Source organism: Girardinichthys multiradiatus, chromosome 14 (assembly GCF_021462225.1).
Source record: "Girardinichthys multiradiatus isolate DD_20200921_A chromosome 14, DD_fGirMul_XY1, whole genome shotgun sequence".
Lineage (NCBI taxonomy): Eukaryota > Metazoa > Chordata > Actinopteri > Cyprinodontiformes > Goodeidae > Girardinichthys > Girardinichthys multiradiatus.
The window spans coordinates 8,305,170-8,324,661 of record NC_061807.1 but is presented as its reverse complement, the minus strand read 5'-3'; the positions used below and the strand labels follow the sequence as shown (position 1 = coordinate 8,324,661).

General features: G+C 46.6%; 1 protein-coding gene across 1 annotated transcript in view; it reads left to right on the top strand.

Moving 5' to 3' along the window:
• Positions 1-405: 405 nt before the first annotated feature.
• LOC124880625 (junctional adhesion molecule-like) overlaps positions 406-19,492 on the top strand; it is an 84,727-nt gene continuing 65,640 nt past the window's right edge. Inside the window, exons 1-2 of the mRNA XM_047385903.1 lie at positions 406-743; positions 2,148-2,155. Of these exons, the coding sequence (XP_047241859.1) occupies positions 599-743; positions 2,148-2,155 (153 nt within the window). The 5' untranslated portion in view covers positions 406-598. The remainder of the gene's footprint in view (positions 744-2,147; positions 2,156-19,492) is intronic.

Sequence of the window (19,492 nt, the reverse complement as noted above, 5' to 3'; positions counted from 1 at the left end):
TATCATTTCCGGCTCCATTTCATGTCAGGTGAGTCTCTAAAATTACATTACCCATAATGCCAATGGTCACTGTCTGATCTCCTGTCATTGCCAGAACCTTCTCACTCATCCATCCATCTGATTGGCTCCTTAATAGTTTCTGACTCCTTCTTTAGTAGCTCCTCCAAATGTCATGAAGAAGAAACACGTCTTCATCAGAAACTGGTTTAAACTGGTTTCTGTCAGACAAGAGACAGACGTCAGGTGAGCTCAGGTCACCTGGTTGGTCCACGTCCTCAGACAACCTGCTGGACCTTCTTCATCCTGAGAGTCCTCCACCAACATGAGACTCAGAGACAAGGAGGAGACAGTCATGTGACCATCAGACCTCCTGCTGCTGTCTGTCCAACTCATCTTGTCCTTTGTTGTCCTCTCAGATTACAAGGTGGAGGTGGATTCAGGGGTGGAGTCGGTCCTGCTGCCCTGGAGAACCATAGTTCACCTGCCTAAAGATGCTAGAGTGGAGTGGAGGGATTGTGATGGTGATAAGGTCCATGTGTATGAGAACGGTTCTGATCATCCTGAACAACAGCACCAGTTCTACAGAACCAGAACCAAGATGAATGAAGACCTGCTGAGAACTAAAGACCTCAGTCTGACTCTGAAACATCCCACAGATAAAGACAGTAACATCTACACCTGCATCGTCTCCAGCAGGAAGGGAAACATCCTGATGAAGAAACAAGTTGATCTCTGGGTCAAAGGTCAGTGGTTTAAAACTGATGTTATTGTATTTTTCCAATCAGCTGATTAGTTGTGATCAATAGTGATCAGAGGCTCATTAGAAGGTGGAAGAGTCAAAGTAAATGTGATGTAATGAGTGCAGCATGTTTCCATAGCAACACATTAGAATGATGAAGATGAGGAACCAGTGTAGGAGGCAGAGGTCCAGTCCAGACAGGGACCAGTTTCCAGCTCCAGGTTTTCATCACTTCTCATGACAAACACTAATCTGATCAATGGAAGCTTTGGTGGGACTGAAGAAGCAGCTGGACGCTTTGACTCGGGACCATTTCCACTGCTGGAGAAACGGGTTTGGGTTCAGAACCGACACATGGATCAGAAGAGAAACATCAGCATTTAAGTTCCTGCAACCAGAACCGCTGGTTTCACATCTGAAAGGAACATTTGTCCTGAAATCAGCAGAACCAACATCACATCAAGATTTGCAGCATTTCTCACTAAATTCACATGATAGCAGAAGAACTGAGGCCCAGGTTCTGATAGGTTCTTCCAAGGGAACTGTTTGGATCAGCACAGGAACATTTCTGTCTGGCTCTAATTAACTAGTTTGAGCTCCAACAGAGAGGTGGTTCTGATTCTGTTTTAGAAACATTTCTCCCTGACCACCATCAGAAACATGGATCCCTCCAGAATCCAGCAGAACCAGGCCTCAGAGGTCCAGAAGCTTCAGCTCCTCTCACCTTTCAGCCAGTTTTCCTGTCAGGTGTGCTGGAAGGTTCTGGATCTCTGCACAGCTTCAGAACCATCACCTTAAAGTAGTTTCATCAACACTTCCAGAACCCGGTCAGGTTGTCAGAGAGAAGCTTCTCTTCACTGAAGGTTGTGAGGACCAGGAAGAAGATCTTCCTCCATGGATCTTCCTTCAACATGTCAGGAATCAAACTAGAGGACAGGAACATCTGAAGTGTTGCTTCATTTCTTCTGGTTGGTCCACGTTGAAAAGACTGAGCTGCTGAAAACTAATCCCACTTAGAGCCTGTCTGGTTCTGGTCTCCAGTTGGACCTGTCTTTGTCTTTCTGCCAGTCTGAGGGAACCAGGAGCTAGATGAAGATGTTGGATCAACATGTTGAAGCTGTGAAGAACTGCAGCAGCAGCTTGAACACAGTGTTGACTGCTGGTTGGGTCAGTCTGCAGGGTTCTGCTGGGTCTCCTGTCCACACTGAGGACTTTCTGTCCAACAGTCGGTTCTGCTGCTGATTGGACCCACAGCAAATACAACACTGTCTCTCTTCAGTGGAGACATGGGGCCCATTTCAGACTGGAACCAGTCCAACATGTTGGAACTTCATCCAGTCAAAGAAAATGTCCTCAGAGCTGCTGCTGCTGTCTGTCCAACTCATCTTGTCCTTTGTTGTCCTCTCAGTCCAACAGGTGGAGGTGGATTCAGGAGTGGAGTCTGTCCTGCTGCCCTGCAGAACCACAGTTCACGTGCCTGAAGATGCTACAGTGGAGTGGAGGGAGCGTGGCACTGATGGTGTAGGGGCGACGCACGTGACCATATGCAGAGGCTATAGTCCTCGAAGCGGCTGTCCTGGGTTCGATTCCTGGACCCGGCAACATTTACCGAATGTCTCCCCCTCTCTCCACCCCTTTCCTGTCTACCTACTGTCAAAAAATACAAAATTAAAGGCCACTAGTGCAGAAAAACATATCTTTAGAGTGGAGTGGAGGGATGGATACAACATGAAGGTCCATGTGTATGAGAACGGTTCTGATCATCCTGAAGAACAGGATGAGTTCTACAGAAGCAGAACCAAGATGAATGAAGACCTGCTGAGAACTAGAGACCTCAGTCTGACTCTGAAACATCCCACAGATAAAGACAGTGACATCTACACCTGCAGCATCTCCAGCAGGGAGGGAAACATCCTGATGAAGAAACAAGTTGATCTCTGGGTCAAAGGTCAGTGGTTTAAAACTGATGTTGTTGTATTTTTCCAATCAGCTGATTAGTTGTGATCAATAGTGATCAGAGGCTCATTAGAAGGTGGAAGAGTCAAAGTAAATGTGATGTAAAGAGAAGCGCACAAAAAATATACATTATAAATGCAAAAGTACAGGGGTTGGACAATGAAACTGAAACACCTGGTTTTAGACCACAATAATTCATTAGTATGGTGTAGGGCCTCCTTTTGCAGCCAATACAGCATCAATTCATCTTGGGAATGACATATACAAGTCCTGCACAGTGGTCAGAGGGATTTTAAGCCATTCTTCTTGCAGGATAGTGACCAGGTCACTACGTGATACTGGTGGAGAAAAACGTTTCCTGACTCACTCCTCCAAAACACCCCAAAGTGGCTCAATAATATTTAGATCTGGTGACTGTGCAGGCCATGGGAGATGTTCAACTTCACTTTCATGTTCATCAAACCAATCTTTCACCAGTCTTGCTGTGTGTATTGGTGCATTGTCATCCTGATACACAGCACCGCCTTCAGGATACAATGTTTGAACCATTGGATGCACATGGTCCTCAAGAATGGTTTGGTAGTCCTTGGCAGTGACGCGCCCATCTAGCACAAGTATTGGGCCAAGGGAATGCCATGATATGGCAGCCCAAACCATCACTGATCCACCCCCATGCTTCACTCTGGGCATGCAACAGTCTGGGTGGTACGCTTCTTTGGGGCTTCTCCACACCGTAACTCTCCCGGATGAGGGGAAAACAATAAAGGTGGACTCATCAGAGAACAATACATGTTTCACATTGTCCACAGTCCAAGATTTGCGCTCCTTGCACCATTGAAACCGACGTTTGGCATTGGCATGAGTGACCAAAGGTTTGGCTATAGCAGCCCGGCCGTGTATATTGACCCTGTGGAGCTCCTGACGGACAGTTCTGGTGGAAACAGGAGAGTTGAGGTGCACATTTAATTCTGGTTTTATGTTTTTTGGATACAATCCGGGTTAGTACCCGAACATCCCTTTCAGACAGCTTCCTCTTGCGTCCACAGTTAATCCTGTTGGATGTGGTTCGTTCTTCTTGGTGGTATGCTGACATTACCCTGGATACCGTGGCTCTTGATACATCATAAAGACTTGCTGTCTTGGTCACAGATGCGCCAGCAAGACGTGCACCAACAATTTGTCCTCTTTTGAACTCTGGTATGTCACCCATAATGTTGTGTGCATTTCAATATTTTGAGTAAAACTGTGCTCTTACCCTGCTAATTGAACATTCACACTCTGCTCTTACTGGTGCAATATGCAATCAATGAAGACTGGCTACCAGGCTGGTCCAATTTAGCCATGAAACCTCCCACACTAAAATGACAGGTGTTTCAGTTTCATTGTCCAACCCCTGTAAATTCAAAGCTTCTAAAGTGAGTGCAGATAACCCAACCTGGAGGCCTACCAGCCCGTGCAGCAGAACGCCGAGCGGTGCGCTGAGCTCCGCTGCTCTTTGTTCGGCGCAGCGAAAAACCGCCACTGAAAATAATGGCTTTTAGGGTGCAGCGGCGTGCGCACTACGCCCCCTTCATGGGGTGAAAGGAAGCAGGAACAGACTCAGCGCTACAGCCGTCATAAAAACCACACAGAGAGGGAGTCCAGATGCCAGTGAAAGGGCCTAATTTCATCGTAGCGGGCCGCTATGCGCTGGCGAGAACTCTGTTCACTAAATTCACATGATAGCAGAAGAACTGAGGCCCAGGTTCTGATAGGTTTGGATCAGCACAGGAACATTTCTGTCTGGTTCTAACTAACTAGTTGGAGCTCCAACAGTGATCAGATGTTTGTGTTTCATCAGTGGAACCAGAGAACCACTCGGTACCAACAGGTGAGTCCACAGTCCAGAGAAGATCTCAGACATCACATGATGAAAGCAACCAGAACCAGAGGCGCCTCATGGCTCGGTTCTACAGACAAACTGTTGCTCATTGAAACAAGTCCTCTACTGCTGAAGGTCTGACAGAACCAAACTGAACTGGTCCTCAAGCTTCTGTCACAAACACACAGAACCTCATCCTGATTGGTCCACCAACTCACACGCTTATTATGGGATGTTGATGGCTGGGAGTTCATCTGGACTTGAGTTCCAGGTCCAAAGAACCTGGACAACAGATCTTTGAGAGAAGGTTTACCTGGGAATGAAGGTCCAGATTCAACCTGGAAGAACTTTCTTCTCTGAACTTCTGTAGAAGCTCCTTTGTAGGAGACGGGTCCGGATATTTAGCTGTGAAGTTCTGGAAGAATCCCGCAGACATTCTGGTCCAGTTTGAAGGATAGATTTGCCTCTTCAAGCTGTGGTTCTGCTCTCAGAGACTGAAGCTTTGGCCCGTTTCCTTCATCCTGCTAACATGTTCCAAGGTCCAACAGGACCGATGCAGCAGAACCACTCAGTGATGGAGTTTGTTTGGAGGAAGCAGCCGATCTGAGGTCCGTCTGAACAGCAGCAACTGGATCCATTTCCACAGTAAACTGGTTCAGAACCAGTGATGCTGTTTGGTTCTGAATCTTCAGGCTGGAAAGCTGCTTCTCACGTGATGTTGATGAGAACTTGGTGTCTCTGCAGGGATCCAGCTTCTTCTCTCCAAACATGTTGGTGAAGAAGAAAGAGAGCAGCTGCAGTTTTAGAACCAGAACCCAGTGAATTCTTTATGGGTTCTGGTTCTACAGCAGTGGAGTGGGAAGAGATCATCTGACAGAGATTTAGAGATGATCTGAGTAGATCCTGCTGCTGCTGCAGGAACAAGGAGGCTGTGATGTGATGAAGGTGTGTGTGTCATGAAGCAGCTGCACACTGCCGTGCAGCAGCACATGGACTAAACATCTCAACAGCATCAGGATTCTGATCGTCTGCAGAACCTTTCTGTTACCTTCTGCTCTCATCTTCTTCTGGCCTTCAGCTTTCTACACAATCAGTCAATAAAGTGATGAAGAGCTGCTGCTGCTGCTGTCTCTACAGCTCATCTTCCTCTTTGTTGTTCTCTCAGACTGTCAGGTGAAGGTGGAGGAGGGGGCGGAGTCTGTCCTGCTGCCGTTCACAACAACACCTGATCTGCTGGGAGATGCTAGAGTGGTGTGGAGAGACATCAGAGACAGGAAGCTCCATGTCTATAAGAATGGTTCTGACAAGCCTGAAAAACAGGACCAGTTCTACAGAAACAGAACAAAGATGAATGAAGACCTGCTGAGAACTGGAGACCTCAGTCTGGTTCTGAGACGTCCCACAGAGAGAGACAGTGGAGAGTACAGATGTGTAGTCTCTAGCGAGAACATCTGGAGACGGAAAACAGTTCAGCTGAAAATCAAAGGTTTGTCTCTTGGTCCATCTATCTTCTGTCCATCTATCTTCTGTCCATCTATCTTCTGTCCATCTATCATCTGTCCATCTATCTTCTGTCCATCTATCTTCTGTCCATCTATGTTCTGTCCATCTATCTTTTGACAGACTGTCTTCTGTCCATCTATCTTCTGACCATCTATCTTCTGTCCATCTATCTTCTGTCCATCTATCTTCTTTCCATCTGTCTTCTGTCCATCTATCTTCTGTCCATCTATCTTCTGTACATCTATCTTCTGACCATCTGTCTTCTGACTGACTGTCTTCTGTCTCCTCAGCAGCAACAGTTCAGGTCCAGGACCAACCAGAGGAAATCAGGACCAGAACCAGCTCCACTGATCCGACTCCTCTGATGGCTGATCAATCAGTCTGATTAGTTTGTTAATCCATCTTTGATTACTGATCCAATCTGACTTTGGATCAGAGAGAAGATCTCAGTGAAGGTTCTGATGGATCATCAGAGGAACCTTGATCCAGTCTGCAGACTCTGTATTGATCAGTATTGATTGTATATATATATGTCCTGTGAATGTTCTGATCCATATTTGATCTTCTACGGACCTCTGTTACTGTGTGAGAAGCAGTTTGTATCTCCAGGATTTCTGTGGAGTCAACCTGGATGTTTCAGTGTTTTTCTAAGTTCTTCTTCACTCTGCTGCTCTTCCTCCTCTCTTCTATATATCCAGTCATTATAAAGTTGTCACATGTATCTACTGCACTGAGATGTTTGCTGTGTATGAAACGGGACCTTCTCTCCAGGAGGTCTGGTGCTCTTTATCAGGAGCAGCAGGCTGAACGGAGAGGAGGTCTCCTGCAACCAAAGCTTCATTAAATCTTCATCATGGAGACGTAGTTTGTGTCTTTCTGAGTTTTAAACTCGACACTGAATCTGCAGAATGACCCTTGAACCATTTTAATTATTCAACCATTCCCAGTTTCATGCAGCTGATCAACTGGTTTTTACAGCAGATTAAAGCAGATTTCCTTCAAACCATAAAAATAACTCAGATTTAATAGCTGCTGATGTTTGTTGATGGTTTCTGGCAGGTCTTCTGAACACTATTCCTAATAAAGTCTCCGATTTAGATGCTGAACATGAACTTTGTGACGATGAAACAACGTCTAGTGATGATCTAACAACATGGATGATGAAGAAATCAGAGTATTTGCTTCCAACGTTGTGAACAGAAAACATTACTTCTGTCCTGCAGCTCAGACATGGTGTCTTCTAGGAGGTCCAGAAAACATCCGTCTGCTTTGTGGTTCAATCATCTCCAACTAACGAGCCTCAAATCGTCTCTTCTCAGTCGGGTTCTTGAAGAACTTTTCCTTCATTTTCTTTACTTTTTATCACATATTTCAAACTAGAGCAAATATTTCATCTGGAAAGTTCCTCCTTCTATAAAACCCGACTTTATTAGTTCTGGTGATTTCAGGAGGAGCCTTGCTTCCAGATGGACTTCAGAACAACACCAACTGGAGCCAGATGATGCTGCTCCTCATTTTAGGTCAGAATTAATCCAACAAACTGGTTTTACTCTGATCAGAACCAGAACATCTCCAGGATTTCTATCAAGTTCTCCTTCATGATTGTTAGAGTCATCTGGGATGAGGACTGTTTGATGGAGGTCCAGAACCATCCAGAACCAAAACCTGGTTCATGAGTTCAGTGTTTGATCTGAGACCCTGAAGAACCTCCTCAGAGGAGCTCATGTTGGTTTGAAGTGAAGGTCAGTCTGTCTGTCCAGCAGCAGTAAGAGTAGGACCACATGTCTTCAGGGTCTGAGTTGTTCTCAACCATGGACCTCAGTAGAACCTCAGCAGATCTTCATCACAGCTCTTTACTCTGTATCATCTTCCTCATCATCTCAGCAGGGATGAAGGTCCAACAGCTACTGTCAGTCCTGGAATAGTATGGAGGTCATCAGCAGTGCTGAGATGTTCTTACTTTGGTTTCATTGATGACCTTCAAGTAAATCATTGATGCTCCTGATTTCTGTTTAAAATTTCCTTTTTCTGCCCTGAAACCTGAATAATTATTACAGTTGGATAATTTCTCCTCATGAATCTCTGATCTTCACTTATTCTCTTGTTCTTAATTCAAAGGTGATCAAGTCAAATCAAAGTTTATTTATAGCACTTCTCAACAGTCCGAACGGTGCTGAAAGAGCTTCACGTGTCAGGAAAAATAAAACAAGGAGGAAGAAAAGTAAAAAATACAGAAATATATAAAAAGATATAAAAGTTATCTGGATGGACACGTCCAGATAAGTGACACTTTAAACATCAACCACAGCTGGACAACAGTTGTGTGTCTAGATGTGTTTTAGCTCCAAGCTCAGTGATGATCTCAGCTCTGATGATGAGGAGTTCCAGAGCTCAGGAGCAAAGGCAGCAAACCAACCGTCCTCCATGTTTCATATCTTCTCCTCAGAAGATGTAGAGTTTTGTGCTCAGATCAGCATGAAGCTCTGTGATGTTTAATGGAAAAATGAAGCATATGAAATAAATGAAACCAGTCAATCTGATCATCAGTGGAGGAGGTCTATGGCAGATAAGACTGAGTATCAGCAGAGGGTATTTCTTATTCTGTAATAGATTTAATTTTTATTGTCTTCATTTCTTATGCCCTGAGATTTTATTTTGATTTGCATTTACAGTCTTTTCTGTCATCCATCCATCTTCTATACCTGCTTCTTCCATACTGGGTTGTAGGGGAGCTGGTGTCTATCTCCAGCAGTCTGGATCTAATTCTTTGCCAGAAGGAAACTCAGAGGCCGTGTAGAACGATAACTAAAGGCTCTGGCCTGAAAGCTTTACAACACGCTACCATGACAGCAGTGGAGCACTGATTCACACTGAGGGCTCTATGCTGTTGTCCACTGTGTGATGATTGATGGAAGAGCTCATTCACTTGGTTGCAGGTTGTGTTGCTTGAAGGTAATATTTGCTTTTGATCCATATTTAAATATTTTAACACGGTTGGAGCCTTCTGCAAACAAAGTGTCACTTTGACCATGAGCACCACTGTTTAGGTCTGTGTGTTAACTGTGCTAAAATGTGGAGTTTGAGTTGAAGAAAACCGGCTCAGTTATGGTTGAGGTCCAAACACACCCTCCATTTCTGCTACCTGTATGACCCCTTCTCTTTTCCAATGGTTATAATCAGTCTGACAGAGAGAGGTATCCCAATCCTTGTGGTTTTTAGTATAACAATGACCATCAGTGGGACCCTTTGTGGGGTTCCTTGAGACGACATTGTTGTAAATAAGCGCCGTTTAACTAAATAATCTGAACTGAAACTATGGACTGAATTGGACTGAATTTATATAGCGCCTCTCCAGTCATACAGACCGCTCAAAGCGCTTTACACTAGAGCCACATTCACCCAATCGCACTCACTAACGCTCACACATTCATACACCGATACGCAGATCGGTAGGCAACTTGAGGTTAAGTGCCTTGCCCAGAGGCACATTGACATACAGCAGGAGGAAGCTGGAATCAAACCCACAACCTTCCGATTGCAAGACAACTACTCTTCCTACTGAACCACAGTGGCGCCTACTATATGGTAGTTATGCTGATATAGGCTTAGGCTGCCTGAGGACATAATGACCACTTTCATCCTCTTCGCTACATTCTCATACTACTCTCCAATTTTGCATTATTTGCTGTTATTTCAGCTTTTAACTTTGTTCTCTCTCTTTTCTCTTCCTAGAAGCTACACCTGGCCTGACTCTGTGTCTACCTGTGACACCTTTCTGGAGAGGGGAATTGTCCGAGCTTCTGCTAGCAACAACTTAATGCTCACCCTCTACAGATGATCCACATAGCCCTGTCTTTTAGTGTTTAACCCTTTCTCTCTCCTAGACATGGCTACTGACTGAGCTTCTACTGTAACTAACTCTATGTTCTCTTTCAGACTCTAACCTTGAAAACTGGCTCAGAGTTTATCTGTTCTTTCTTTCTAGATGAAACGACTAAAGGAGCTACATCCATTAACATTTACTTTTCCTTCCAATAGAAAGTACTCCTGGATCAGTGGTTCTTTGTTCTTTTTGTGTCTCTGCTCTGTTCTCTCAAAGCCCAAGTTGGTCGTGGCAGATGGCCGCTCACACTGAGCCTGGTTCTGGTTCTGCTGGAGGTTTCTTCCTGTTAAAAGGGAGTTTTTCCTCTCCACTGTCGCTACATGCATGCTCAGTATGAGGGATTGCTGCAAAGTCAACACCAGTGACTGTCCACTGTCTCTACATGCTCATCCAGGAGGAGTGAATGCTGCAAGTCACTGACTGGATGCAATCTGCTGGGTTTCCTTAGATAGAAAAACTTTTTATCCAATTTGAATAAATAACTGAATCTGACTGAACTGTTCAATGGTTACGATTAATTGGAATGTATGAACCTGACTGTTGTGAAGAACCTTGAGACGACATGTGTTGTGAATTGGCGCTATATAAATAAATTGAATTGAGTTATATGAGCTTTTTATTAACTGAGGTCCGGCTGGACCAAACAGAACCAGAAATATGTTTCTTTCAGGATTGTTTTCAACCACATCATTGTGTTAAAGTGAACTGATGGTTTAGCTCAACCAGTACAGCTGATTCTTGTCTTACAGGTCCTTCTCAAAATATTAGCATATTGTGATAAAGTTCATTATTTTCCATAATGTCATGATGAAAATTTAACATTCATATATTTTAGATTCATTGCACACTAACTGAAATATTTCAGGTCTTTTAGTGTCTTAATACGGATGATTTTGGCATACAGCTCATGAAAACCCAAAATTCCTATCTCACAAAATTAGCATATTTCATCCGACCAATAAAAGAAAAGTGTTTTTAATACAAAAAACGTCAACCTTCAAATAATCATGTACAGTTATGCACTCAATACTTGGTCGGGAATCCTTTTGCAGAAATGACTGCTTCAATGCGGCGTGGCATGGAGGCAATCAGTCTGTGGCACTGCTGAGGTCTTGTGGAGGCCCAGGATGCTTCGATAGCGGCCTTTAGCTCATCCAGAGTGTTGGGTCTTGAGTCTCTCAACGTTCTCTTCAAAATATCCCACATATTCTCTATGGGGTTCAAGTCAGGAGAGTTGGCAGGCCAATTGAGCACAGTGATACCATGGTCAGTAAACCATTTACCAGTGGTTTTGGCACTGTGAGCAGGTGCCAGGTCATGCTGAAAAATGAAATCTTCATCTCCATAAAGCTTTTCAGCAGATGGAAGCATGAAGTGCTCCAAAATCTCCTGATAGCTAGCTGCATTGACCCTGCCCTTGATAAAACACAGTGGACCAACACCAGCAGCTGACATGGCACCCCAGACCATCACTGACTGTGGGTATTTGACACTGGACTTCTGGCATTTTGGCATTTCCTTCTCCCCAGTCTTCCTCCAGACTCTGGCACCTTGATTTCCAAATGACATGCAGAATTTGCTTCATCCGAAAAAAGTACTTTGGACCACTGAGCAACAGTCCAGTGCTGCTTCTCTGTAGCCAGGGTCAAGCGCTTCTGCCGCTGTTTCTGGTTCAAAAGTGGCTTGACCTGGGGAATGCGGCACCTGTTGCCCATTTCCTGCACACGCCTGTGCACGGTGTTCTCTGGATGTTTCTACTCCAGACTCAGTCCACTGCTTCCGCAGGTCCCCCAAGGTCTGGAATCAGCCCTTCTCCACAATCTTCCTCAAGGTCCGGTCACCTCTTCTCGTTGTGCAGCGTTTTCTGCCACACTTTTTCCTTCCCACAGACTTCCCACTGAGGTGCCTTGATACAGCACTCTGGGAACAGCCTATTCGTTCAGAAATTTCTTTCTGTGCCTTACCCTCTTGCTTGAGGGTGTCAATAGTGGCCTTCTGGACAGCAGTCAGGTCGGCAGTCTTACCCATGATTGGGGTTTTGAGTGATGAACCAGGCTGGGAGTTTTAAAGGCCTCAGGAATCTTTTGAAAGGGGTTTAGAGTTAACTCGTTGATTCAGATGATTAGGTTCATAGCTCGTTTAGAGACCCTTTTAATGATATGGTAATTTTGTGAGATAGGAATTTTGGGTTTTCATGAGCTGTATGCCAAAATCATCTGTATTAAGACAATAAAAGACCTCAAATATTTCAGCTAGTGTGCAATGAATCTAAAATATATGAATGTTAAATTTTCATCATGACATTATGGACCCTCAGAACTTGAGAGGGTCAGAACTTGAAAGGGTCAGAACTTGAGAGGGTCAGAACTTGAGAGGGTCAAAACTTGAAAGGGTCAGAACTTGAGAGGGTCAGAACTTGAGAGGGTCAAAACTTGAAAGGAACAGAACTTGAGAGGGTCAGAACCTGAGAGGGTCAGAACTTGAGAGGGTCAGAACCCGAGAGGGTCAGAACTTGAGAGGGTCAGAAGTTGAGAGGGTCAGAACTTTAAAGGATCAGAACTTGAGAGGGTCAGAACTTGAGAGGGTCAGAACCTGAGAAGGTCAGAACCTGAGAGGGTCAGAACTTGAGAGGGTCAGAACCTGAGGGTCAGAACTTGAGAGGGTCAGAACTTGAGAGGGTCAGAACCTGAGAGGGTCAGAAAATGAGAGGGTCAGAACTTGAAAGGGTCAGAACTTGAGAGGGTCAGAACTTGACAGGGTCAGAACTTGAGGGGGTCAGAACCTGACAGGGTCAGAACTTGGGAGGGTCAGAACTTGAGAGGGTCAGAACTTGAGAGGGTCAGAACTTGAGAGGGTCAAAACTTGAAAGGGTCAGAACTTGAGAGGGTCAGAACCTGAGAGGGTCAGAACTTGAGAGGGTCAGAACCCGAGAGGGTCAGAACTTGAGAGGTTCAGAACTTGAGAGGGTCAGAACTTTAAAGGATCAGAACTTGAGAGGGTCAGAACTTGAGAGGGTCAGAACCTGAGAAGGTCAGAACCTGAGAGGGTCAGAACTTGAGAGGGTCAGAACCTGAGGGTCAGAACTTGAGAGGGTCAGAACTTGAGAGGGTCAGAACCTGAGAGGGTCAGAAAATGAGAGGGTCAGAACTTGAAAGGGTCAGAACTTGAGAGGGTCAGAACTTGACAGGGTCAGAACTTGAGGGGGTCAGAACCTGACAGGGTCAGAACTTGGGAGGGTCAGAACTTGAGAGGGTCAGAACCTGAGAGGGTCAGAACTTGAGAGGGAGGGTCAGAACGAGAGGGTCAGAACTTGAGAGGGTCAGAACTTGAAAGGGTCAGAACTTGAGAGGGTCAGCACCTGAGAGGGTCAGAACCTGAAAGGGTCAGAACTTGAGAAGGTCAGAACCTGAGAGGGTCAGAACTTGAGAGGATTGGAACTTGAGAGGGTCAGAACCTGACAGGGTCAGAACTTGAAAGGTTCAGATATTGAGAGGGTCAGAACCTGAGAGGGTCAGAACTTGAAAGGGTCAGATATTGAGAGGGTCAGAACCTGAGAGGGTCAGAACTTGAGAGGCTCAGAACCTGAGGGTCAGAACTTGACAGGGTCAGAACTTGAGAAGGTCAGAACCTGAGGGTCAGAACTTCAAAGGGTCAGAACTTGAGAGGGTCAGAACTTGGGAGGGTCAGAACTTGAAAGGGTCAGATATTGAGAGGGTCAGAACCTGAGAGGGTCAGAACTTGAGAGGGTCAGAACCTGAGAGGGTCAGAACTTGAGAGGGTCAGAACCTGAGGGTCAGAACCTGACAGGGTCAGAACTTGAGAGGGTCAGAACTTGAGAGGGTCAGAACTTGAAAGGGTCAGAACTTGAAAGGGTCTGAACTTGAGAGGGTCAGCACCTGAGAGGGTCAGAACCTGAAAGGGTCAGAACTTGAGAAGGTCAGAACCTGAGAGGGTCAGAACTTGAGAGGGTTGGAACTTGAGAGGGTCAGAACCTGACAGGGTCAGAACTTGAAAGGGTCAGAAATTGAGAGGGTCAGAACTTGAGAGGGAGGGTCAGAACGAGAGGGTCAGAACTTGAAAGGGTCAGATATTGAGAGGGTCAGAACCTGAGAGGGTCAGAACTTGAGAGGGTCAGAACCTGAGAGGGTCAGAACTTGAGAGGGTCAGAACCTGAGGGTCAGAACCTGACAGGGTCAGAACTTGAGAGGGTCAGAACCTGAGAGGGTCAGAACTTGAAAGGGTCAGAACTTGAGAGGGTAAGCACCTGAGAGGGTCAGAACCTGAAAGGGTCAGAACTTGAGAAGGTCAGAACCTGAGAGGGTCAGAACTTGAGAGGGTTGGAACTTGAGAGGGTCAGAACCTGACAGGGTCAGAACTTGAAAGGGTCAGAAATTGAGAGGGTCAGAACTTGAGAGGGAGGGTCAGAACGAGAGGGTCAGAACTTGAGAGGGTCAGTACTTGAAAGGGTCAGAACCTGAGGGTCAGAACCTGACAGGGTCAGAACTTGAGAGGGTCAGAACTTGAGAGGGTCAGAACTTGAAAGGGTCAGAACTTGAGAGGGTCAGAACTTGAGAGGGTCAGCACCTGAGAGGGTCAGAACCTGAAAGGGTCAGAACTTGAGAAGGTCAGAACCTGAGAGGGTCAGAACTTGAGAGGGTTGGAACTTGAGAGGGTCAGAACCTGACAGGGTCAGAACTTGAAAGGGTCAGAAATTGAGAGGGTCAGAACTTGAGAGGGAGGGTCAGAACGAGAGGGTCAGAACTTGAGAGGGTCAGTACTTGAAAGGGTCAGAACTTGAGAGGGTCAGAACTTGAGAGGGTCAGATCTTGAGAGGGTCAGAACCTGACAGGGTCAGAACTTGACAGGGTCAGAACGTGAGAGGGTCAGAACTTGAGAGGGTCAGAACCTAAGAGGGTCAGAACTTGAGAGGGTCAGAACTTGACAGGGTCAGAAATTGAAAGGGTCAGAACTTGAGAGGGTCAGAAATTGAAAGGGTCAGAACTTGAAAGGGTCAGAACTTGAGAGGGTCAGAACCTGAGAGGGTCAGAACTTGAAAGGGTCAGATATTGAGAGGGTCAGAACCTGAGAGGGTCAGAACTTGAGAGGCTCAGAACCTGAGGGTCAGAACTTGACAGGGTCAGAACTTGAGAAGGTCAGAACCTGAGGGTCAGAACTTGAAAGGGTCAGAACTTGAGAGGGTCAGAACTTGAGAGGGTCAGAACTTGAAAGGGTCAGATATTGAGAGGGTCAGAACCTGAGAGGGTCAGAACTTGAGAGGGTCAGAACTTGAGAGGGTCAGAACTTGAGAGGGTCAGAACCTGAGGGTCAGAACTTGAGAGGGTCAGAACTTGAGAGGGTCAGAACCTGAGAGGGTCAGAACTTGAAAGGGTCAGAACTTGAAAGGGTCAGAACTTGAGAGGGTCAGCACCTGAGAGGGTCAGAACCTGAAAGGGTCAGAACTTGAGAAGGTCAGAACCTGAGAGGGTCAGAACTTGAGAGGGTTGGAACTTGAGAGGGTCAGAACCTGACAGGGTCAGAACTTGAAAGGGTCAGAAATTGAGAGGGTCAGAACTTGAGAGGGAGGGTCAGAACGAGAGGGTCAGAACTTGAGAGGGTCAGTACTTGAAAGGGTCAGAACTTGAGAGGGTCAGAACTTGAGAGGGTCAGATCTTGAGAGGGTCAGAACCTGACAGGGTCAGAACTTGACAGGGTCAGAACTTGAGAGGGTCAGAACTTGACAGGGTCAGAAATTGAAAGGGTCAGAACTTGAGAGGGTCAGAACTTGAAAGGGTCAGAACTTGAAAGGGTCAGAACTTGAGAGGCTCAGAACCTGAGAGGGTCAGAACCTGAGAGGGTCAGAACTTGAAAGGGTCAGAACTTGAGAGGGTCAGAACTTGAGAGGGTCAGAACCTGAGAGGGTCAGAACTTGAGAGGGTCAGAATTTGAGACGGAGGGTCAGAACGAGAGGGTCAGAACTTGAGAGGGTCAGTACTTGAAAGGGTCAGAACCTGAGGGTCAGAACCTGACAGGGTCAGAACTTGAGAGGGTCAGAACTTGAGAGGGTCAGAACTTGAAAGGGTCAGAACTTGAAAGGGTCAGAACTTGAGAGGGTCAGAACTTGAGAGGGTCAGAACCTGAAAGGGTCAGAACTTGAGAAGGTCAGAACCTGAGAGGGTCAGAACTTGAGAGGGTTGGAACTTGAGAGGGTCAGAACCTGACAGGGTCAGAACTTGAAAGGGTCAGAAATTGAGAGGGTCAGAACTTGAGAGGGAGGGTCAGAACGAGAGGGTCAGAACTTGAGAGGGTCAGTACTTGAAAGGGTCAGAACTTGAGAGGGTCAGAACTTGAGAGGGTCAGATCTTGAGAGGGTCAGAACCTGACAGGGTCAGAACTTGACAGGGTCAGAACGTGAGAGGGTCAGAACTTGAGAGGGTCAGAACCTAAGAGGGTCAGAACTTGAGAGGGTCAGAACTTGACAGGGTCAGAAATTGAAAGGGTCAGAACTTGAGAGGGTCAGAAATTGAAAGGGTCAGAACTTGAAAGGGTCAGAACTTGAGAGGGTCAGAACCTGAGAGGGTCAGAACTCTAAAGGGTCAGATATTGAGAGGGTCAGAACCTGAGAGGGTCAGAACTTGAGAGGCTCAGAACCTGAGGGTCAGAACTTGACAGGGTCAGAACTTGAGAAGGTCAGAACCTGAGGGTCAGAACTTGAAAGGGTCAGAACTTGAGAGGGTCAGAACTTGAGAGGGTCAGAACTTGAAAGGGTCAGATATTGAGAGGGTCAGAACCTGAGAGGGTCAGAACTTGAGAGGGTCAGAACCTGAGAGGGTCAGAACTTGAGAGGGTCAGAACCTGAGGGTCAGAACCTGACAGGGTCAGAACTTGAGAGGGTCAGAACCTGAGAGGGTCAGAACTTGAAAGGGTCAGAACTTGAAAGGGTCAGAACTTGAGAGGGTCAGCACCTGAGAGGGTCAGAACCTGAAAGGGTCAGAACTTGAGAAGGTCAGAACCTGAGAGGGTCAGAACTTGAGAGGGTTGGAACTTGAGAGGTTCAGAACCTGACAGGGTCAGAACTTGAAAGGGTCAGAAATTGAGAGGGTCAGAACTTGAGAGGGAGGGTCAGAACGAGAGGGTCAGAACTTGAGAGGGTCAGTACTTGAAAGGGTCAGAACTTGAGAGGGTCAGAACTTGAGAGGGTCAGATCTTGAGAGGGTCAGAACCTGACAGGGTCAGAACTTGACAGGGTCAGAACTTGAGAGGGTCAGAACCTGAGGGTCAGAACTTGACAGGGTCAGAACTTGAAAGGGTCAGAACTTGAGAGGGTCAGACCCTGAGAGGGTCAGAACTTGAGAGGGTCAGAACTTGAGAGGGTCAGACCCTGAGAGGGTCAGAACTTGAGAGGGTCAGAACCTGAGAGGGTCAGAACTTGAGAGGGTCAGAATTTGAGACGGAGGGTCAGAACGAGAGGGTCAGAACTTGAGAGGGTCAGAACTTGAAAGGGTCAGAACTTGAGAGGGTCAGAACTTGACAGGGTCAGAATTTGAAAGGGTCAGAACTTGAGAGGGTCAGAACTTGAGAAGGTCAGAACCTCATAGGGTCAGAACTTTAGAGGGTCAGAACTTGAGAGGCAGAACCTGAGGAGGTCAGAACTTGAGAGGGTCAGAACTTGAGAGGGTCAGAACCTGAGAGGGTCAGAACTTGAGAGGGAGGGTCAGAACGAGAGGGTCAGAACTTGAGAGGGTCAGAACTTGAGAGGGTCAGAAATTGAGAGGGTCAGAACCTGAGAGGGTCAGAACTTGAGAGGGTCAGAACTTGAGGCAGAACCTGACAGGGTCAGAACTTGACAGGGTCAGAACTTGAGAGGGTCAGAACTTGAGAGGGTCAGAACCTGAGAGGGTCAGAACTTGAGAGGGTCAGAACTTGAAAGGGTCAGAACTTGAGAGGTTCAGAACCTGAGAAGGTCAGAACATGAGAGTGTCAGAACTTGAGAGGGTCAGAACCTGAGGGTCAGAATGTGACAGGGTCAGAACTTGAGAGGGTCAGAACCTGAGGGTCAGAACTTGAGAGGGTCAGAACCTGAGAGGGTCAGAACTTGAAAGGGTCAGAACTTGAGAGGGTCAGAACCTGAGAGGGTCAGAACTTGAAAGGGTCAGAACCTGAGAGGGTCAGAACTTGAGAGGGTCAGAACCTGAGGGTCAGAACATGACAGGGTCAGAACTTGAGAAGGTCAGAACCTGAGGGTCAGAACTTGAAAGGGTCAGAACTTGAGAGGGTCAGAACTTGAGAGGGTCAGAACTTGAGAGGGTCAGAACTTGAAAGGGTCAGAACTTGAAAGGGTCAGATATTGAGAGGGTCAGAACCTGAGAGGGTCAGAACTTGAAAGGGTCAGATATTGAGAGGGTCAGAACCTGAGAGGGTCAGAACTTGAGAGGGTCAGAACCTGAGGGTCAGAACATGACAGGGTCAGAACTTGAGAAGGTCAGAACCTGAGGGTCAGAACTTGAAAGGGTCAGAACTTGAGAGGGTCAGAACTTGAGAGGGTGAGAACTTGAAAGGGTCAGATATTGAGAGGGTCAGAACCTGAGAGGGTCAGAACTTGAGAGGGTCAGAACCTGAGAGGGTCAGAACTTGAGAGGGTCAAAACGAGAGGGTCAGAACTTGAGAGGGTCAGAACTTGAAAGGGTCAGAACTTGAGAGGGTCAGAACTTGACAGGGTCAGAATTTGAAAGGGTCAGAACTTGAGAGGGTCAGAACTTGAGAAGGTCAGAACCTCATAGGGTCAGAACTTTAGAGGGTCAGAACTTGAGAGGCAGAACCTGAGGAGGTCAGAACTTGAGAGGGTCAGAACTTGAGAGGGTCAGAACCTGAGAGGGTCAGAACTTGAGAGGGAGGGTCAGAACGAGAGGGTCAGAACTTGAGAGGGTCAGAACTTGAGAGGGTCAGAACCTGAGAGGGTCAGAACTTGAAAGGGTCAGAACTTGAGAGGGTCAGAACTTGAGGCAGAACCTGACAGGGTCAGAACTTGACAGGGTCAGAACTTGAGAGGGTCAGAACTTGAGAGGGTCAGAACCTGAGAGGGTCAGAACTTGAGAGGGTCAGAACTTGAAAGGGTCAGAACTTGAGAGGGTCAGAACCTGAGAAGGTCAGAACTTGAGAGTGTCAGAACTTGAGAGGGTCAGAACCTGAGGGTCAGAATGTGACAGGGTCAGAACTTGAGAGGGTCAGAACTTGAAAGGGTCAGAACTTGAGAGGGTCAGAACTTGAGAGGGTCAGATCTTGAGAGGGTCAGAACCTGACAGGGTCAGAACTTGACAGGGTCAGAACTTGAGAGGGTCAGAACTTGAGAGGGTCAGAACCTGAGAGGGTCAGAACTTGAGAGGGTCAGAACTTGACAGGGTCAGAAATTGAAAGGTCAGAACTTGAGAGGGTCAGAACTTGAAAGGGTCAGAACTTGAAAGGGTCAGAACTTGAGAGGCTCAGAACCTGAGAGGGTCAGAACCTGAGAGGGTCAGAACTTGAAAGGGTCAGAACTTGAGAGGGTCAGAACTTG